At 36.9% G+C, this 23,113-nt stretch overlaps 1 protein-coding gene across 3 annotated transcripts in view; it reads left to right on the top strand.

Annotated features, from left to right (window-relative positions):
* The window catches only part of LOC129433238 (protein inscuteable homolog), a 33,904-nt gene that overhangs the window by 7,454 nt on the left and 3,337 nt on the right, over nucleotides 1-23,113 (top strand). Inside the window, exons 1-11 of one of the 3 annotated variants that reach the window (XM_073868343.1) lie at nucleotides 460-522; nucleotides 675-763; nucleotides 5,809-6,169; nucleotides 6,629-6,681; nucleotides 9,138-9,261; nucleotides 10,840-10,953; nucleotides 15,884-16,009; nucleotides 18,429-18,600; nucleotides 18,940-19,118; nucleotides 19,198-19,264; nucleotides 20,006-20,161. In XM_073868343.1, coding sequence (XP_073724444.1) covers nucleotides 708-763; nucleotides 5,809-6,169; nucleotides 6,629-6,681; nucleotides 9,138-9,261; nucleotides 10,840-10,953; nucleotides 15,884-16,009; nucleotides 18,429-18,600; nucleotides 18,940-19,118; nucleotides 19,198-19,264; nucleotides 20,006-20,161 — 1,408 coding nt within the window. In that variant the 5' untranslated portion in view covers nucleotides 460-522; nucleotides 675-707. Of the gene's footprint in view, nucleotides 1-459; nucleotides 582-674; nucleotides 764-5,808; nucleotides 6,170-6,628; nucleotides 6,682-9,137; nucleotides 9,262-10,839; nucleotides 10,954-15,883; nucleotides 16,010-18,428; nucleotides 18,601-18,939; nucleotides 19,119-19,197; nucleotides 19,265-20,005; nucleotides 20,162-23,113 lie in introns of those variants that run through there. The other 2 variants (XM_055191769.2, XM_055191768.2) reach the window with 2 other exon arrangements.

Below are 23,113 nucleotides of genomic sequence, written 5' to 3'. Positions count from 1 at the left end.
AAATCTGAATAAAGATTTATGCTTTAACTATACACATATAATAAAAAAAGTATTTTATATTTACTTTTTACATTTTGTGTTTGATCATACAATATCTATAAGTGATTTAACCGTTTGCTTAATGACATGTATCAAGATTCGGGTGATTTTATGTCAGGGCAGTCCAGTCAATTATATAGATCTGGGTTGTTGATTCCTTGATCCTGGAGGGCCACTGTCCTGCAGAGTTTAGCTCCAACCCTAATTAAACACACCTGAAAAACCATCAGTCTTCAGGATTAGTTGGAAATGAAATGCAGGTGTGTTTGATTAGCATTGGAACTAAACTCTGCAGGACAGTGCGCACTCCGGAACCCAGTATTCCCCACCCCTGATATAGATGGTCCAAACAATGGATCCCAGTGGTCCAAAATATCTACAAGTGAGAGTTCTTACTGAGTTCATTTATGCCTGCAGCTGAACATTATTCAGAGGGCTGAGCTGATGTGATTGGTTTTTAAAGAGGAATTCTTCAGTTGATTGGTTTGTTGGCTCATGGCGGCCACCCTGTTTTTCATCCTCTGATAGAAACATCCTGATTTGTGTGTTATAATTAAATTATTCCAATAGAATTGCTGTCGGCGCACTGTATGTTGTGACTTGGTGTGTTAATATGTGAATATCTTATTTTATAGGTGTTATGTTGAAGTGGAAAGGACACAGAAAGAATGGCGACCCCTCAGACTTCCAGACAAAGCAGCTACTCTTCAATCTCTCCAAAGATGTAAGTAAAAATGTCCATAAATGCTCAATTAGAAGTAAAGTAAGGACAAAACAAGAGGTCTACAACAAAATTAGGTGATTTTATAAAAATCTAAGTCCCACAGTACTGAATTTAAACTATAATAAGATATGCTGATGTGTGACATAATAAAGGGACAGGATCAGCTTTCAGATCCGATTCATAAGGACATATTATAGGACTTTTGAAGCTGAGATCAGCTTGCAGAAGAGCAGCTTTACCTGTAGTCTGGTAAGCTGATTGTTTCGCTTTAAAAAATGCAAATATTGCATTTATTTTTAAATGTTTTTAAATGCTACCCCATGGATTTATTTTATTGAATGAATTGGTACCTATGAATATGGTAAGATGAGAACTATTTTATTTTTATAATGAGGAAGCAGTCAGAGATGAATTCATATGCAGTCGTTTATTAAAATCCAAACAAGCAAACAAATCCAAATCAACAGGCAAGTAGCATAAACATGAATCAGGAACAGGTAGTACACAAAAAGGCCAATCCAAACAGTAGAACAAAGGGATAATCCAAAAATCGTAGCGTGGCGTTTAATTATCAAAACGCTCACGGCACTGTCCCAGTGCCAAAACGGCTCTACACATGTTTGTTAATTCTTTATCTCCTGTTACAAATATAAAGTGTTTTAACTTATGCAAATCATTTTTTGCATATTTGAAAATTTATTCTTATAAAAACCTTTACAGTGATCATGCATCATACTTTATCAGCTTATTTTACTTAAAACTCCATGACTAAAATAATGACTTAAGACCAAAGCTTTAATTACACAAATAACCTTTTCAATAAATAAAACACAACTCAATTTTTTTTACCATTAATCTTAAACTGGTGATCTTCTTCCTCTGCTTACAGTTTTTCCTCTTAAAAAATCCACCTTGTAAATAGGCAATTCGCCATGGTGTGAGCGCAACTGGTTTTAAAAAGGGGATTGGAGATGAGGCTCTCATTGGTTTATTGCATGTTACTCCCAAGACACACCCATTACTCAATACGAGAATAGGAACAACCCTTTTAGATCCTGTGCCAGGCACACAAACCATTTTTACCATCGTTAAACTAGCAAAAGTGGATTTGTACACGCCCTAAGTGCACTTGTGCAGTGTGCTTTAGACCATGCACTTAGATCAGTAGAATAGGGCCCATTATCTGATCGTTTATCTGTTGTTCAGACTGGGTAAGTAGTAAACATAAAAACATGACATAAAATACAACTCATGATTATTAATACGGTGACCTGGGCGACCAAATCTCTATGATTGGTACAGCCCCTTTGAACAGATGACACATCCTTTTCTTCAGTCATGGGAGCTATTTTTAAACTCAGTGGACATGACGTCAGACTGTATTCAAAAGAAACACAAATAATAAACATGGATAAAAGCACACATAATTTTTCTCAACTTGTTTTGTGTTATTCTTTGTCCATTTTCACTCTGTGAGTGTTGTTATTCAGTTCACTCTATATTTTCTGAGCTTTAACTTCTTGAAAAACCATAAAAAGGTAAACAATACATTAGTTAATTTACTTGATAATAAATGTATTTATATTATGCTTTTACGCTCTTAAAATGGCATAACAATGCAAAATCTGATGGTATGAGACTATGAGTGGTTAACAATGAATTTATAATGGTGTGCCCCTATAAATAGATATGCGAGATATTGATGTATTTATTTACCAGTACTAAATAAATAAATAAAAATTAATTTAAAAAATGATAAAATCACAAATACAATATATACAAAATATATAAGAATAACCTCAGCAATTGAAATAACTTGATTTGATAATATAGGATTCACAGTGGTGAGATTGTGTTGCTCATTTGAATATTAAAGGAAGAAATGTTATTGACCAGGTTATCTTCTTTGTACAAAAGGTCTTTGTTTCCACTTTGCTTTAACAGTTTAATTTGACATGGAAAATCCAAGTAAATAATGAAATGTATTCATTAGAAAAATCTCAGGCATTTGATTTGTTCCCCATAGTACATTTATGTGTGAATATGTAGCTATAAAGACAGCAGCCTGTATGACTCACGGCGCTCCATTAGACAGCAGGTGGATATTTAGTGTGAAGTGAGCGTAATGTTTTCTGTTGTTCACTTATCTTCATGCTAACACTGAATCATTGTGACTTGAGTTTCCTGTCCACCCCTGATGAACAATTAGTATTGCACACTCCAACAGTTTGAACAGGTGCTTCTCTGTGCACCACTGAACTTTCCATCTATTTACACTCTCTCTCTCACACACACACACACACACACACACACACACACACACACACACACAATTTTCTGATTAAATAACATGCTTGCAAAGAGCACAGTTTAATTTCCCAGTGATATCACTCTGACCCAATATGTTAAGAAGACTTAGAGTATACTGTGATGTAAATCAGAATAACTTTAGGATGTACATAAATAATACAAGAGATTGTAGTGAAAGCTCGTCTAAAACAATCTCAGTTTGACCATCAAATGAAGATGATGCATATGGAGAAACGTCTGAATTAGTTTCGCATGTTCATGGAGCAGAAAAACTCTTTCTAGTCTGAAAGATGCTCTATTTTCATGAATCTGACAACCGACTTTTGGATAGCAACGTGTATTATCTGACAAGATCAGCTGAATAATTGATGTGTTTTTGGATGGAAACATGTGCTAATCGGTTAGGATGAGTTTGTGGGTGTATTTTATTCATTCTCTATAAGTTTGTGATTTCCACATTATGACATATACGACTGGGGAAAAGGGGGAAACAAACAATTTGGGACAAGAAGAAAAGATGTGAATTTTAAACGTTTATGTTGTGAAGTGTTTGAGTTGTAAAGACGTGAAACATTTTAGAATAAATTCTGTTCTCTAAACTGCTGTTTGTCAGCATCTGAGTAGCATCTGAACAGTCAAATCTGAGGCATTGCATCCTTTTTTACTTGTTTTTTTTTCTCTGTAATAATTCACCTGTGAATGTGTCTTTCTTTCGCTCGGGAGTGTTTACTCTGTAAATGATTCCCATCCCAGCACATGCAATGATTCTGACCTGACTGTGCACAGGAATAAAAGCAGACTGTCAATGGATGTGGATGTGTAAATATTTGTTCTGGAGTGCAGCTTTTCCTCCACAGTCAGGAAAATAAAGCTATTTTCATGATGATTCATTCACGAGAGATCTTCCTCACATATAATGCCTCTTCAGATTATTTGTCCAGAATCACTTGTTCAGAAAACCCACAAACATAGACAAACAATTCTCTTAGGAAAAACATGCCATATTACCTATGTAATGTTTTCAACAACCAACACATTTGTTTTAGGAAACACTGTAATAAAAGCAACATAATAACTTAAAAACCAAGAGTCAAACTATTCAGCTAAAGGAACCACTGATCATAACCATTATAACCAAACATTTTTAATAAAACATCTAAATCTCTGGTATGTTTAAAAACAAACAAACAAAAAACTGTACACTCTTAGAAAGGATGTGTTATTTATTTTTTTACACATCTTTTTGTGTTAAGGTTTTAACACATTATGTGTAATTTTAACACATTTAGTATGTTGTCCCAGAATCAACACTAATGTGTTGTTTTTAACACATCCATTCTAAGAGTGTAGACAAATGACAAAAAAATAAAATATGTCATTCTGGTTCATAATAAGAGAGATATTTTCAGTTGAATTGATCTAAGGTAGTGGCTGGAAGTTTCTCTTTCATTCTGTGACTCTGCTTGTCATCATCAGGTGTCTTTAATAATCAAATAATCATCACACTGTTAATCGCTTAAGTATCTAATTAACTTTGCACACTGAGTCCAAAATTTGACAAGACTGGAGCCTGAGAAAGAAGAGACAGAAACATGAAGAGGCAAACTAGAAGATAAAAATAAATATGACCTCCGAGTGTTTCATCCATCACAAAAAAAATGGATTGGGTTAAAATTTATTTTTTTGCATCCGTAACTAGCATTTGATTGAGTTCAGAGCCACCATCCAAAATCCAGAATAGTGTCTGACAAGTTGATCCACTTCATCCTGCAACACAAAGTATGACAAACAAAATGCGTAACACAAAGAGATGAAATATAAAAAGACAGATTGAAAGTGAAAGTGACATGATTTTCAAGTATTATATTCCATACCTGAAATGTGACCTCTGCATTCCATTTTAATTTGATTTTATCTATATAATGCTTTTAACAATTGTCCATCATACCAAAGCAGCTTCAAATGAAATAGAAACAAAGAAAACACAGAAAAGCAAAGAACAACAAAGCGTGTGGAGGGATTTTTGGGGGGATTTTACGTGGAATGGTCGTCTAATGCTATAGAAATTACACATTTTTATTGAACAGATAAGCAATAATATTTGCAGAGAATAAATAATAATAATAATCTAAATGAATTTCATAAAATAAAAGTTTTTCAAAGAATATCATTTTATATATGATAAGGGTCTGTTATATACACTACAGAGATCTGCAATAAAAAACTGCCTTTTTTTAATTGGCTTCTAAACATAAGTGATGATTCATGATGAGGTCTAATACTGTTATTCACACATGACCACAATAATAATCCCTGTAACCCCTGTCTATTAGGTTAGGTATACTGAGGACCATTAACATACAACACAACTGACAGGACCTCAGTTATGAGAGAATAAAACATGTGCTTGTTTATAATATATCAGCTTATTTAGAACAATATCTTATTTTCTAACCCTTTTTAAATAATCCTTTATAAGCTCTGAAACACCTTTCATGTTGTGTTATAGAAAAGTATTTATTATTTTTCTTATTTGTAAAACATTACCCTTCAAAGATTTTCCTTATCAGGTGCTACAATAAGTGTGTTTGAATATAATTCTTTTAGTTGCTTTCGAATCAATACTTAGAAATTTGCCTGCATCCCCAGATATTATCACGCGTACCTTCACACTGACTTCTGTCGAGTGTTTTCATTTGGTAAATAACAGTAAATGATCATTTGTGTTGGTGCAGCCGGATGCACGTCATAGAGGTGGACTCGGTCCAGCGCTGGATGGAGGACTTACGGCACATGACAGAGGTGGAGTGCATGTGTGTTCTGCAATCAAAACCCATTGGCGTGGATGAAGACGCACCAGGTGAGCTCATTGTATCCGGTCCGGGTGCTGTGAGTGAGCATGTCACACGTGATAACTTACAGATGCTGCTGAAGAGGGCGCTGGTGGTCAGCACTGAGCTGGGGAAGATGTTCCAGCGTTTGGAGAGAGGACGTTGGCAGAGGGTCCACAGTACCGCTGTCAGAGTCAACTGTCACGTGCGCTCTCTCATCCAAGAATACAGCGCCGCCAGAAATGCTCCACCTGAAATGCAGAAGGTACAGAAGAAGAGAAATCTCTCAAAATTGACTCACCCACATGCCCTCATGTAAATACTTATTTCTTTAGCTTGAATAAGATTTTTATAAAAATAGGCAAAATCTTGAACTGCATTTAATATGAAGCTCTAAGAATCACAGTGACGCCTGATGGGTATGATTTTAGTATAAGGCTGTGATATGACAACATATAACATAATACTGGGTCTCTGAATGAATGACCTCATCTATGGCTGCTGCAGATAGGTCTTCTGACATAAATGCGGTGCAGGTTCAACCTAAGATTTAGCTTTTTGGTAAGCTTATACTTATTACTTTTAACCTGGTACATAGATATACATTACTTGAAAATGGACAAAAGCATGGACATGGGCAACTTTTTTTTAATCCAAATATTAAACTGCAAAACTAAATGATCATTTGAGTGTTTGATTATCTGTCTGTGCATCTCTTTGTCAGTATGAGAAGTCTTTGCTGGAAAAGTGCATGGAGCTCAACGTCATTACTGAGAGGTAATGGTTTCAACCAACATCTGCATGTCAGCTCTTATGATTTCACAACATTTTGTGTCTTCTTTCTCCTTGTCCTATCATCCCAAAGCACCTCACATCCTCCCATGTAATGGTGTACTATTTCATAAGGTCTTTTAGACTATTACTTTATACTATTGTATCTTACATCATCTGATACAGGAATGCAACATTCATAGAAAATTAGCAGTAATACCATGAAATGTACATTAAGCATTACCTACTGATAAAAAGTGGACAGTTTGATTATTACAATAAAAGTGTTTTTAACAAAATGCAGACATCCCAAGTCTCCCAGAAGTTCCTCATGTAAAACAGAAAGCATCCTGATTGGCCTATTCAGGTAAATCAACCAATCAATTGTCAGTGTGGGCGGGCATTTATCTCTTCTCCCGAACCGAATTAATCAGTGTATCTAGAAACAGGAGCACCATGGCAGAGGGAGAATGCCCCAAAAAGCGAAAATATAGACCCTTTTACTGTTTGTACACAATGATGACGTGGCAACGTATGTGCGCGCATTTTGGCAACGGATGTATGGCAAAAATCAGCAGTGAAGCAACACAGAGAGAGAAAGTTATTTTAACATTTTGATATAAAGTGGCTAGATACATATACACGTATATTAGTTCTGTCAGGAATTGGTCACAACGAGAACCCACACGCGGAGACAAAGATAAAAATTATAATTTATTAAATTCAAAACAGAAAACAAAACGCACGATGGGGCAAACAACATGAAACAAAACTAGAATACAAACGACTAACTAGACTTAACTTGACACTAACTATACACTAAACTAGACTAGGCATTGGTAGATAAACAAGGCCTACAAGTAGTTGGACAAACGCACGAGTAAAGAACATCAAACACAAAGACCTTAAATAGGGACAAAATAAATTACAGACACCTGAAACAAATCACAAGTAAGGGATCGGGGAAAAAGTGACAAGACCCGGGAAATGCGTGGTCAGAATAAATCAATACTAAAACCACGCATCTCCCACATAAAACATGGTACTGCCAGAACCCTGTCACAAGACCAGATAAATACAAAGACAAGATTCTGACAGGATCCTGACAAGTATATTATATTAGTGCAACCAAACGCAGCAACCAGACATTTTGATTCTGGGACACCATTTTAATAAACTTTCTGAGTTGCTAACACGTTAGAAACACTGGGGAACAACATCACTTCCGTTGCCAAAATGCCAAAATTCTCAAGTTTTATCAAGTTAACAAATTGATTAAATTTATGTTAAAATTTGATTAGAAATAATGCAAAACCACATGTGTTAAACATTTTAAAGCAGGACAAATTTGTTGTTGTTGTGGATGTAGTAACTTATTTAAAGCACCACCTTTTTGGGATAACACAATATAACGGTTTTGCTTTCTTCAATGAGTAAAATTTAAAAGACAGGACACAAAAAACCCTAACCATAAATAACTAGATAACAGAATTGTTTTATTGTTTTTTAATTTTAACTGGGTATTAAGAGAAATCCCCCACTTACTGAACCAATATACAGTATAAAGTTATCTAGACTATGGATATATTCATATGTACTGCAATACCTTTTTAGAGGCTACCTTTTCCATACAAGTCATTTCATGATTTGAAAACTAAGTATAGAGGACTTACAAGATACAGGCAGTTTACTTTAGGTAAAGGCAGCTGTGTTGCTGTTTGACTGTAAATACAAACTTTATTTAACTTGACCATTTTGATAGTCAGCTCCCCACGTGATGCTCACAGGCATTCAAAGTGTCTGAACAGAGTCAGCAGCAACGCTCAAGTTTGTTCTGTCCTGAAATTACATTGATACACAGAACAAAGCAAATGCATTATTTCAAAATACCTGCATCATGTGTTGGACTGTCTTTGCATTCCGCTTTTGCTAAGCAGGAAACAAAGGACGTGATAGTCGTTTCAGCGTCACTTAAAGTCAGTCAGCTGCAGAGATTTGAATGCTGTTCATCTGGGCTTCTTCAATAAGAAACCCAAACTCCACTGACGTATAAATGGAGAAACAATCTTGACTCAGCCGATAGGGTCAGTTCTCCTCTGATACATTACAGCTGCAATCCGTAACTTTTTGATAAAAAAAAGGAGACCTTATAATGAATTATAAAACTGTCATCGGGAAATATGCGCTGTAGCTTCTTGCATTTTGGAGCACACGTCAGGAAACTGAGGAACCATCCTCTTCCAGCTTACAGTGGCACTACGTCACACCATCTGACATTATGCCACACCATCCCACACCAGCTTTCATCTCATCCATTCCCGAACGTTCTCACACCATATTAAAACATGTTTTAATGTGATATACCACCTCACACCCAACTGCAGCATCTCACACTATCATACTCAATTTTATACATAGCATTGTACAATTTCAATTTTCTCCAACTCTCATTTCCTCTTTAGATGTCTTCATACTGAGGATGAATACTTCCTGAGATCCATGAAGGAGGCCATTCATGAGATCCTGACTGACCTCAGCGATTCTTTTAGTCACATGATTGATATGGCACTGGCCAATGAAATACAGGTACAGACCTAACCTCATTTTAAAGATTTATTGTTGTTCCTTTGACAACAAAAGCTTGGGTATTGGCAAATGAAAATTTACAAAACAAAGTAAAAAGGCCACTTCACAAGGCCTTTCACTCTAAACTAAAATTATGAACGCACTATTGCACTATTGAATCTGTTATTTGTTTCTTTTATTCATAATACATCTCATTTGTTATTTTTGTTTTGGCAAAGGTAAAAAGTTAATTTCTTTAACTTAGAAAATCTATTTGGTATATTTATTTAATCGATTGGAAGAGGCCATGAGGATTATCAATTCTAGGGGACTAATTGAGACACCAAAAGTGTTCAAAAACAGCGTTTGTGCCACTTAATGTGTGAGTGTGTGACCATCCGTTCTGTTTTTCCATTCACAGATATGTGAGTGACTGTGTGGCTCAAGTGGTTCACGCCTCATTCACTTATTCTTAAAATCAGCAGGAGCAGAATGATACGTAAACAATGCAAAATGGTAAAGCGGTTACTGTGTCAATTCTAGTAGAATATCTCATGGCTATTAATTAGATTCGAGAACCAGAAAGAACTGTTGTATGAAGGACAATATCCATGCTGTAAAGTGTCTGAGGCCCCATGCAGCTCGAATGGAAGAACCACGCACTGTCAGTGTCCTCCACAGCTGCTAATCATCATCTTTTTTGGCCATTTGTGGGTAGGGGCAGTGGAGAAGTGGGTATACTCTTAGTTTATGCCCCTAGTAGAAGTGGGTATACTCTTAATGTATGCCCCCAGTAGAAGTGGGTATACCCCATGCCATTAAATAAAGAGGTGGGTATACTCCGTATACCTGCGTATACCCTGCACTACACCACTGGGTAGGGGCACCTGCTGGATAAAAACCAACATCTTCTCAAGCATTCTATCAGTGGCATTATCATGTGCACGTCAGAGTTGAAGACCTGAAGTATTGAAGGCCATGATCCTGAACCATGAGATCCCATTCACTGAATTTATTTATTTTTCTAAAGCGTTTCGGCAAGCATTTGTTGTTGTCATTGGAGCTGTAGCCTGACTCTAAATAGAGTGTTAAAGTCATTGGGCGCTATGGTGGATCAGTTCTGTGGACACTGTAAAGATCTCTATGTTTATTGTTCCAGGATCCTGTTTATGTTGGCAGAAGGTGTTGTCTGATGATGTGATCTCTAATAAACTATACATTCCATGAGTCTTTAATGAAGGGATTGCCATTGTTTTCATGTTATAATCTCTTTAAAATCTCCACAGTCTGCTCTATGGCCACCAAATCAGTTCGCTCAGTTGTCCCAAGGTGCAGGGGAGTTGGGTCACATAGGTGCCTGTAATACCATATTGCTTTAGTGAGTTGCTTGGATGCGTTTTGGGAGACAAGGCTCAAATGTGAAGCACACCAGCCACAATAGGCAGACTGACTTTCGCTCCGCACAACATTTATAAATCAGACCTATGATGGTTAAATAAAAACCTATTGAAACTTACACTAAAATGTATATAAACTTTTACAATTTAACTGAGATCAGCCACAAATCTGAATTGTTGTTTTATTTGCTTTTCCCCTCAGATTCTGATCAGACAGATTGAAGAGTCTGATAATGTTCTTACCATCAGCACTGCCATCAGTAATCTGCTGTCTTTAACTCAGGATGGACCACAGCTTTGCAGCATCATTGCTAAAGTAAGACATCATCTTTAGTGAACACACACACACACACACACATTGTGCCACTAGGGAAACCAAGCGTATTTGGGACACCTGCCCAAACTCCTTTAATCTCTTTACTTCCCTTCTGAATGAATGTAACTGGACTTTTAGCTATGGTTGACCATGTAGACACAAATTGGAAGGTTCTGTTGGGTATCTGATGTAAATGGTGAAATATTTCACTTTAAAGAGCAGCTAATATGAGCACAAAAAAAGTTTATATATGTATCTACCACAATACTGTTGTTTGAATTAAAGTTCAAAAAACACATTATTTTTCTCATAATAGATATTTGCAACATCTCTCTCTAAAACGCTTGTGTCTCTTCAAAGCCCCACCCCCACACATGCCAAGTATACTCTGATTGGTCAGGGGTTCTAAATGTTTGTGATTGGTCAATCGTTGAAGTCCATTACTATAATCAGGTTTCAGCGCATGTAGATAATAATAAAAAAAATTCTTTGTAAACTGCCTCTAGGATGGCATTTGTATTTGCCTTACCAGTTTGAGCCTGAATCAGATTTAGAGAGTTTGAAGGAGGATTTGAGCAGTATGCTTCACAATGGTAATTCTGTAACCACCTTACACTTTAGATGTGTTGTAATGGCCGCAGCAACGGGGTCACGAAAATTCGGACCTCTGTAATTTTTCCACATTCAGAAAATAAAGGTAAAACCCCTGAATAAATAATCAGTATTTTAAAACTCTTCATTTAAGTGTCTGCATATATTTTTTTAGTGTCTGTAATGTCTGATCGTGGCCACTTGTATATTTTCGGTGAAGCTCTGCTGTGTACTGAAGAAAACTGGACTAGTTTTCTGTCACATAACCTGTTACTCTCTTTCACTGTGTAAAAGCATGATGGCAAACCGTGGTGCAGAATTGCTTTATAATGTTAAACATATACAGTCGATGTCCAGACACCAAACATCTGCACTAAAATAAAATACCATACACGCGTTCACACTACATTTATCCGAGTGTTGCGCTTGGGTATTTAACACAACGTGCATATAGATTCGCGCCTACTTTCGTTGTACAACGTCAAGTTTATTATGAAAGTAAGCAAATATTTTTTTGCAAAGGCGGCGCAGTGAATACATTTTTTTTTGTTACTTCCATTTAATAGGCAGTCTATTTATAAATAAGTATGAATGTATGTATAAACATGCCTGTATGAAATATGGATCCAGAAAGATCATCATCTACCAATTCAGCACCATTCCCAAGGACAGCAGCTTCTAACATCATAAGGAAGAAAGGTTTTAAAGTCTTCATAGTACGCTATGTTCAATTAAAAACAATGTTATTGAGAAACGCAGCCCTGAGTATAAATGTAACAGTTGTTATGAGGTTTTAGGTAGCTCCCCACTAAACACAGGACGTCGAATAGACGTGCAGATCGTGTCTATATTGGGTCCGTCGGTCCATGACCAATTCTGGACATCTATTCGACGTCCAAACTAGGTCCACTATTTGGACGTCCAACCATGACCCTACTTGGACGTCATATTTACGGGCAACATTTGACGTTTAAACTGGGTAATTTTTTGGACGTCATTTGGACGTCATATTTACGGGCAACATTTGACGTTTGAACTGGGTAATTCTTTGGAGGTCATTTGGACGTCTATGACAGTCTGTATTACATGATTAGGCCTATAAATTTTTTTTTATTTACAAATATCAGCATTATTGTACCAACATGATTAATACTTACGAATAGTCTATATTATTTTATACAGTACTGTGTTTTCTGCTTTCTTTATTTATATACAAATTCATCTAAATGTCCAATTAAAAATCTGTAATTAAATGTGTAGTTCGTTATATTACAATATATGATTCGGACGTCCAAAAATTCCATGAAAAAGACGTCATTCTGACGTCACTTTGCGCAGTGGGTCTGTCTCTACAAATAATAATGTATACTAGTTGTGATCCTAAAGTGCAAGGTTTCAACAAAGTAGGAACAGATCCATCCTTTAGGAGCAAACGTTGTACAAATCCAGCCCTCTCCATGCATGGTTTAGGAAGCAGTCATCACAAAAATGACGATAGCAGAAATATAGTTTCCACTATTTTATCACTTACTCTGCGTACTGTACAATATTATTTTACCCTCACATTAAAAAACAGCGTCTTCTAGACATACTGAAATCAATAACTCTGCAATACCTTTGGCAAACAGACTTGGGCTATTTAACAAATCAAGTCTCCTTGGCAACAGTAAGGGGGCGGGTATAAGCAGCTAGTGGGCGGGCATTATTCAAATGAACACGTCCACGTTATCAGGATCTTGGAAATAACTGTAGAACTACATCTCAGGCGTTTACTGTAGTAGGCCTACATTAAAAATACCTTTGGTTAAAGGGAATATCTTCCTTTAAATTAGACTGTGAGCTTTATAACTCTTGTATGCTCAAACTGCTACATTATACTGTAAGTGTTTAAATGAACATAGACCCAACTGCCCGCAGGTCATCCCAACAAGATTTATCGTTCAGCTCCTCAAAACGGGGGTTTTAAATGCATATTAACAATCACAATGAGAAATGTCTGAAAACTGAGAGAAATAATAAATAATTGGCAAACTTAAGACGCTACATAGAAGATAGGGCAGGACTTTCAACAGGTCACGTGTCTTTCCGGGACCTTGCAGATGCCGGCAAATCATTTGACAGTGTGAATGAACAAAAAATCAAATGATCCCGGAAAAATCCAGGATGCATTTTCCGTGTATTTTCCAGAAAGTCTATTTGAAAAAGTCTTTAGTGTGGTTTCAGGGATGAGTCTTTGTCTGGATCTGGGCTTTGAGATGTCAACTCTTGGTCTGGATTTATATTTATATTTATATATACAACAATGTTGCCCCAAATCAACTATAATTCCTTGGACAATTTAATTCTTCATTTAAAAAAAATCAAAATAATCTCTTTGTGTACCATGTAAAATTTCTGTAAACCTGCAAATGATGCACACTGTAAAAAACAATTATTAATTTATTAATCTCTTATGAACTTGAACTATTTTATTTTTAAAAGAAAAAATATAGCTTGTTTCTTTTACTGGATAAGAAAGTCACATACAGTATGTTGACCCCATGATTAGATGAACATTTGTACTCGAGGGGTATACGAGGGGTTGTTTTTTTAATAGCGTAGTTTATTCTTTTATTTTTACATTTGTACAGAATAATTGTCTGGCAATATAATTATTGATTCTTTTTAACTAATACAATGTAGTTCATAATGTACTAAACATCACATGTTAAAGTGTGTATTCTGTGGAAAAGATTCAAAACCTCTAAAAAGATGCAAAGTATAGGTCTGCATTAAGCACAAATAAACAATTAAGGAGATTTTTACAGTTGAATTGGTCACCAGGAGGGTCCTGACCTTCGTGAAGGTTTTTTGTTATGTGCTGGAAAAGACTGATGGTCCAGTTTGAATCCATAGTGTTTATCAGATACACCTTGATGTGTATCAAGTCAACTATCTGAAACTGCAATCATTACATCATGAGCTGTAATGAGTTTTTGTTTATATTTTTTTTTAAATAACCCATGTCCATTAATGCAACAACAGTCTATAAGGTGTGTGCGTGCGTGTTTATAATCAAATCAGTTTAGTCTCTTCTTTTTTTACCGTCTCTCTGCCACATATTATTAAAATACCTGTCATCACTTGTACATCTTATTCTCTGTATGCTTCTCAATATCTAAAATGCTCTATTTTATTACATTGTAGTTGTTTAATCACACTTTAACACATTTTCATTTTGAAATCTCTCGTATTTATAAAACGTATCTAAAAATACTTCAACAAAATAAAGTATCACACTTACCAAGTAGCAGGGGAGAAAAAAGTTCATAAAAAACTGAACAGAATAACATCCTCTAAATTTCCTTAATCACCAGTTGCACAGAAAAAAATATTTAAATATTTAAGCCCTCTATCCAAGGCTCAAAAAGAAGACTTTAATATTCCCCACTCCCTTTCATAGAGCCTTAGACAGCTTCTACTCCTAAAGAGGCATTTTAAACCATTTTGTGAATGACTGAATTCACAAACTGAATCTGTTTTGTCTCAAATAATACATTTGCCCAATTACTATATGTTTAGGGGGGCACGTTGTATCATCTAGGTTGTCATTGCTCCTTAATGCCCCTGCCCTTGACAACAGGCCTGAGTAATCATACTTTTACAAAAACTGTTGTTAGTAAACACAAAGGTGAGATTTATTGACATTTCCCAGTGTAAATTATAAAACGAAGGTAGATTTTTAAACCCAAAGAATAAACTGTGTTCTCAAGACACTGTAGTTTTAATAAAAATAGTGTGATGTTATAAACCCTGACTTCATTCTATATTTAACTCTGTGTTTATTATGGGACTGTAAAAGGCACAGGAAGTTTTAAACGCTAAACATTGACGTCACTGAAGTAGCCAGAAACAGAAAAGAGACGGCTGTTTTAGGATGATGGCCACTTCCTGGAGTTTAGATATGGGAAAGTCAGAGCTGATGTGACTCTATGTGTTTAGAAGGGTTTGGAGATGATGAATACCCTGTCGTTTAAGGCTCTCCAGCATGGCATCGTGTGGCCCCGGACCGACGCCTGCCGTGTTGTCCATATAATTAAGCTTATTCACATAATGACAGTGGTTACCTCGTCTTGCAGTCATTTTCCCTCTAGTGCCTCACCAATTTGTGTCATTCACAGATCTGGGCTGAAATATCTTGATCTTATTAGGGATTTTGTGTAAATAGCACACATGTTATGTTTAATGTATCCATTCACATACTCTCTCAGCATAAACTTGGAGTCTGTCTCGTGTACGTTTGAAAGCTTTCTCTGGAGGTCACATTTATTATTAAAGTGATTGTTTGTTTTATTTACAGGAGGGTGCGGTTGTGGCCCTGTTGAAGATATGCAGACAGGACTGTTTCAGTACTCTCTATGCTAATGCATTGAGAACCGTGGCATCTATCTGTTGTGTTGAAGAGGGTATCGAACAGCTGGAGAAGGTATCAGTTTCCCAACTTACATATAAAATCATCCAGATGTGTTTGTAAAGGCTGAGCGATTGGGGAATACAAAGGAGAGTTTCTGATCCCAGAGTGCATTAATGGTTTCATCCATTCAAATATTTTTTCACAAATACTAATGAGGCTGTTTCATTTGATTATATTTTTAGAACATAACAATACTTTCATAATAATATGAAATAACATTAAAATCTTTGTAAATGTGGAGGAATGACTGATATAAACATGTTGCAGACTGAGAAGATCATGTTTACGTGTATACCACACTTCTTTTCCAAGTACGTAAAACAAATAATATATACAAATAAATAAATAAATATAAAATACAATAAAATTTATATAAATAAATAAAAGATAATATTTCATGGAGGTTGATTGTCAATCATCAAAGATTTTGACCAAACACTCTCTATATTATGTTTATTTCTTTAAGATTCACGTGACCTAAAGGAGAATGAGATTCCTGCTCTTTGTGTTTTTATATTAGAGTTTATTTTGGTATTTTGTGTTGTGGTGCTTATTCTAATGTGCTGTATGTCATATCTTGTGTAACACCGCCACCATATGGTGAAATAATAAAACTGACAGCTGTAGATAAAATGTGTTATATAACCTTATGCTCCTTAACATGGAAACATTCAGAAATCAAGACCCTTGACCAACAGTAAGTTCACCACAGACTTAATTTCCAAGCATTTCTGTCTGGATCAAGCAAATTATACTCAGAAGGTTTTGCATTTTTAGATACATTTTGCAAACCTACAGACAACTTTCTTTCACTTGCAATTGCACATGCAATTTTGCGATAACGCCATGTATTCTTGCATGCATTATTTAATAAGAATCTTTGTTTTGTACATCGTACACTGCAAAGATATTGTGGGAGAACCTCAGAATCACATTTAAAATCACAAATATTTTTGTGAGTGCAGGCTCTTGCATAGCAAATGTGAATTTTAATTGTTAATGTGTGATACAAAAAAGGTGGCATACATCCTGTTATCCTGTGTGATCTAATGGGCTTTGTCACAGTAAAAATTTTTCTCTTAACTGTGCGGCTTGTATATATGCATTGATATAGGATGGCTAGAGGAAGGATAATGGATGGATGAACTCTTAGAACATATTAAAACAACACATCAGTGTTAGTTTAGGGACAACACACTAAATGCCTTGTCCCTGATTTCAAACATCTGTGTTATTATTAGAGTGTTACTTTTAACACAACTTGTGTTTTATTTTAACACAAAATGACACATAATGTGTTCATAGCATAACAAAAAAAGTGAAAACAATTAACGCATCTCTTCTTAGAGTGTGGATAAGTGGATACCTATCTATTAAAGACAGATGTACAAACAATATCCACATCTAGTATATAGATATACAACCCTAGATAGATGAAGCCATGAAGACTTTTCAATAGCTTTTATAAATGTGCCTTACTGGTGTGCATCTTGGGATAAAAGAATGGCACTGATATAAGATATTTCAGTACAAGTTGTATTCAGTTAATAACATTCAGAGTAAAAACATGCTTTTTAATCTAGGGCTAGACTTAAGCTTTGTCCCTGACCTAAAATATTAAAACATAAGGTGTATAACTTTTTTGCCTGGCAATATTGAAAATAACTTGCATTTCTGTTTTGCCACGTAGTTGCACTTGACAGACATTTATCTCACTGATTTTGTAGTTTTTGGGGAAAATTGTTGTGAACAGCATGATTGTTACATAATAAATAAATTTGAAACTTGATGAGGCAGTTTCCCAGACAGGCTTTAGATTAATCCAGGACTAGGCATTTTAGAACATTTAAGTTGTTTTTACAAACATACCTTAGAAAAAAAACCTACTTACTGATGTGCATTTTCATTTGCAAAACAATGGCACTGATGTATGTTAAGATACACCAGTACAAGATGTTTTGAAATTAAGCCATGCATTTTACTGTAGTCTGGGACTACACTCTAAAGAATAATGCTAAATAGCAATAAAAGCTCATAATAATAGAGGAACCATTTTGTGTGCTATATAGCACCAATAAAGCACTTATGAAGAACCATCCAGGGGTGATATAGCACCACTATAGCACCAGATATGGTTCTATATAGCACAATATGGTGCTACATAGGTGCTAACTGGCACTTAAAATAGTTCCCCTATGATTACAAGCCAGTGAACCACTTTTAGTGCTATTTAGTACTGTTTGTTTTTAGAGTGTAGGATAAACCCTGTTTGGGAAACTGCCCGATAAGTCACTTTCACTTTGCAAGTGTTTGTTTAAGTCAAATGCGCAAAACTATGTAACAATCTAAGTCAACTAAATCTATAAGTACGACCTCATAAACAATAGCTAAATCCAATTCAATCAGGTGTGTTTTTGATGTTTACATGCAGGTGGATGGAATCTTGTGTCTGGCAGATATCTTAACAGATGATGGATGTGCAGAGGCGACTCGGGCTGAAGCCGCTGCGGTGATGGCACAGATCACCTCTCCTCAACACACATCCACACAACATCTCGCCAGCTTCCTGGAGAGCATGCAGGACATCGTCACAGCCCTCATAAGTCAGTTCAAAGTGTCATGCTTATGTTTATTTACATCTGAAGCTGCCCATCAGTGATGAAATGAGCCCTAATGATGTGCAGTTAGTTTATGTAATATAATAAACATCCATATGCAAGACAACACACCACTATGGAGCGTGCATGCGTTTAAAAGTAAGTGTGTCCCTGTAGGTCAGCTGATGAGTTCGCTTATTATGAATTATAACTGCATCATCTGCTTTTTTGTTATCTTTTTTATGTTTGGGAGAACCTTATGACTTTCGTGTTAAAATTGTATCTTATGAAACCCTATACTAATGTTTATATTTTAAACTTAGTTTTTGGTGGATGTGTGTGCAGATCTGTGTGAGACTGCCTCCTGCGGTGAAGTATTTCTGCTGGCCTCGGCAGCTCTGGCAAACATCACATTCTTTGACAGCATGGCTTGTGAAATCCTCCTGCAGCTCAACGCCATTCACATTCTGTTACAGGCCTGCAGAGACCGCCAACGAGTGGACACACCATACTCCAAAGACCAGGTACATTACATTACACTACAGCGCATATATATTAAAGACATATTAATAACAAAATAACACAGTGCTTCAATCCCCTTAGGTTGTGACAGTCCTTGCTAATTTGTCTGTTTTGGAGCAGTGCACTGCAGAGGTGCTTCAAGAGAAGGGTTTGTCAACAAATTGTTTTTTTTTTTTGTAATTCTGTTGTTTAATAAATCAGTTCTACTGTACCAGTTTGAGGTCAATTGGAGAGGTTCCAAAAATTCTTAGACCACCCAAATTAAAGGCACAATATGTAAGAAATATTCAAAAGCCACTAACTGTGTTATATATTTTGTTGACATGTGTACTTACATTATCTCAAATGTTTCCAACAATGTTTGAACTTCAAATTTTATCCAGTGTGTCACATGTTTCCTGTCAGTGGTGTCATGTTTGCATTACCCTCAGTTATTTCTATCCCCTAACTATTACTGTTTTAGTGTGTGAGACACTACAACTACTGCATCACTCCCACGATACTTTGCAGAAGTATACACAAGTTGTAGCATCTAACATGCCACTCTGTTAGCTTATTTTATAATGTTATGGTTATAAAACTTTATTTCATTATGTCATCCATGAACATGATGAGTGAATCCTATTAAATCTATCGGCAGTGGAAGTGAACACAGCGGCTCCAATCATTGGATGCTCCTTTACAGCATCATCAAGCTACTTATTTGTTGCTGTTATTTTGTGACCTCTAGTGGCAAAAATTACATGTTATGCCAAGGTCCAGAGTTTTCCTTTGTTTCGCAGTAATTTAAGTAATGAAATGCAAGTGTTTTATATTTGCTAAACTTGTTAAATGTTCAGATCAACTAAATGCAGTGTCCAATCTCTGTGTTGTGATCATTTTAATGTAGGAATTGAGCAGCTGCTGTTGTTGCTAAATGAAAAGCCGTCGTCCACCAGTCCATCTGAGATTGCTGCATGTGAGCGGGTTCAACAGAAAGCTGCTGTCACGCTGGCACGTCTCAGCAGAGATCCGCTTGTTGCTCAGACTGCCATACAGCTGATGGGTATAAGAATCATTGAGAACACTACAATGCAATAAAAATATATTAGACTGTATGCCACTATAATTTGGTGTGTGCCTATAAGGAACTGAAATGTTTAGATGCTTGTCATTTAAACACCAGTCACTCTAAAAAAATCCTGAATTCAGAAATGGTAAAAATGTCTCAGTTACTCAGTAACTGTGACCACGGTTCCCTGATGGAGGGAACGAGACGTTGTGTCGATGATGATAGTGGGTGTGTGCTCTTGAGAGCCAATCCAGTCTGACGGCATTGAACCATTCATTCGATTATATATGAGGAGCTTGATACGGCTCGCCTCAGCGGAGTGGGACAGTGCTGTGGCACAGGGGATACATTCCCTTTCTGTCGTGCACTTGACGTTGTGTCAACGATAAATGAGGCAATGCAGTTCATTGGGGGAAGGCGTACTTCCTCAGATGATATGGCCAGGTATGTGCTAAGGTGTGCATGCTGAGGGAACCTCATGCAATGGGTGTTGTCCGGAGAAGCAAACAGGTCTACAGGTCTGTGAAAATGTGTCGGCTGCACAATTGAGGTTGCCTGGGATATACGAGTCTCTGTTGCCCCACAACAAGAGGTGCCGGGCGAGTTGCGACATCCGCCGTGAGCATGTGCCACCCTGATGCTTTATATACGCTATCGCTGCGGTACTGTCTGACCGGACCAGCACATGCTTGATGCATAATCGCTTCAACACGAACAGGACAGCCAGCAATTCTAGGCAGTTGATATGCCATTGCAGGCAAAGGCCCGTCCATTCAAGGCGTCTGTAATGACCACTAAAAAACGACGGGTGCCCGTGTGCAATGCCCACCAGGGGAGTCGGGCAAAGGAGGAACAATCTGCTTCGTAGTGCTGGGGGGGTCATGGCTGGAGGGTGGAGCAAGGGGGGAAAGCAAGCATTCATCCACCACAGCTTGACTTACCTGAGAAGGTGTCACTGGAGGAGAAAGACAAAGCTGTCGACCATTGGGTGTCTGAGAGTCGTGTAATGGTCTGGAGGGCCAGGCCCAATGGACAAATTTTCCTGCCCGGGCTGAGGCCATCAGGGCCACTTGGAAGCCTTAAGAGCATCCTTCTTGGTCGCCTGACGATCTTCTCTCTTAAGCAGGAGGCTGAGATTCTAAATTTTTTTTTAACTGGAGAAAAAGAGCAAACAAATGGTACATGGCCTTCTCCTTTTATACACGCAAGCATGGGCGGAGATGCATTCACGCAATTAGCATTCACGCAATTTCATTGGCATTTTATATACATGTCGGACTGGATTGGCTCTTAGGAGCACACCCCTGCTGTCGTCATCGACACAACATCGAGTGGATGACAGAAAGGGAACTGTGATTTAACTTTGCAATTCAGTCCTACATAGTTGTAATAAATCCCCACTGAAGGCAAGGAGAATTGAAGGAGATCCCAATTGCAGTTTATAAATCCAGAAGTTAGCAGACAAATATAAACATATCCATAAACTTGGCATGGCATATCATGGCATAAAGAACATGAACTCACCAACAGTAGAAACTTAACAACATTAAAATTTGACAAAAGACAATGGAAACATGAGGGCTATATAAACAAACAAGGAACCAATCAAAACATAACACATTAGCAGGCCCAAACGGAATCCATTTCGGTGGGTGCTGTTCGAGCCCTGGAGCGACCACGGGATCGGCGCGGCTATGTGCATGTTTATTTTATCACTTTCATCTGTGAAACAACACACGGTTCAAGTGAGGAACCCTTTTGAGGTTATAATGTCTGCACAGTGCTGAAAACACATGTTGCTATACTGGTAGTGCAGATTGATACTTTTTCGCAACCTTGACCAAGAGAGAACATCTTACCTCATTGTTCCACCCCCAAGCCAGCGGGTCATCACTGATATCGGTTTATAGCGCACTAACTGTTGAGTCTTATGTCCGTTTGCTTTCACGCGAACTTGAAAATATGTCGCTGGGCGAGACTGTACTTTATATTTTTCATAGTTTGTGAAGTGCACGGTATCACGAGTCGCACTGTACCGTCAACAGCCCTAGAATCCACACTTTTGACTCTTAGACATGTTTAACACAAGTATACAAAGCTTACCTCAGCAACGCGAGTGTTTTCTGTGGTGAGCTGAGTTAATTTTAGTTGCGCAAGTGACTATAAACAGTGGCTCAAGGTAATTAATATTCATGAGGTAAGACATGAACCGCTTTTAGAACCGAAACTTACGAATTACCTGCGATTCCTTTTAAAAAACGGAACCGGTTCTGAATAAAAACCGGTTATCGGTTCCCAACACTAGTCAGCACTCAGCACATGATAATTTTAAATCTGTTTACAAGACGAATGCTTTTATCATGTTTCATATAAAGTTTACATTGCATTGTTAAAATTATGAAGTTAACTTAATACGTGTTAAATTCATAATGAGAATGTATTAACACAAGCTTTTTATCCTGCTGTAATATACACTCCCTGAGAAAAGTCTTGTCGCTTGTGTACAAATTGACCTGAAGTGGCGCTAAAATATTTTTCTAATCAAGATTTGTTTTCAAGAAATGGCTCATTTTAATCCCAACAGCTTTTGTAATAATGTTTCAGTGCAAAATGAAACTGTCAAAAAGTATTTTGATATTCACGGCTCGGTAAAGCCCATTGAGTCAGTTTTTTCAAAGACATAAGTGATGTCGCCTTGTCATATAAGCTTCATCTGTGACTAATAATGGATCAATTAGGTCTCAGGTGTGTATAAAAAGAACGGTACACCAGACCTTCACATCAACTGCAACTAAACCTCTGCAAACATGCCTAAGATTCACCCTGAGACTAAAGTTTTGATTATCAAAAGGCTGAAGACCAGATCCACTGCTGATGTGGCAGACACCTTCAATGTGTCTCAACGTCAAGTACAGAGGATAAAAAAGAATTGAAGAGACTGGAGAC

Source organism: Misgurnus anguillicaudatus, chromosome 6 (assembly GCF_027580225.2).
Source record: "Misgurnus anguillicaudatus chromosome 6, ASM2758022v2, whole genome shotgun sequence".
In the NCBI taxonomy this organism is placed as follows: Eukaryota; Metazoa; Chordata; class Actinopteri; order Cypriniformes; family Cobitidae; genus Misgurnus; species Misgurnus anguillicaudatus.
The sequence above is the reverse complement of the archived record's forward strand: the minus strand, read 5'-3'. Positions and strand labels throughout refer to the sequence as shown.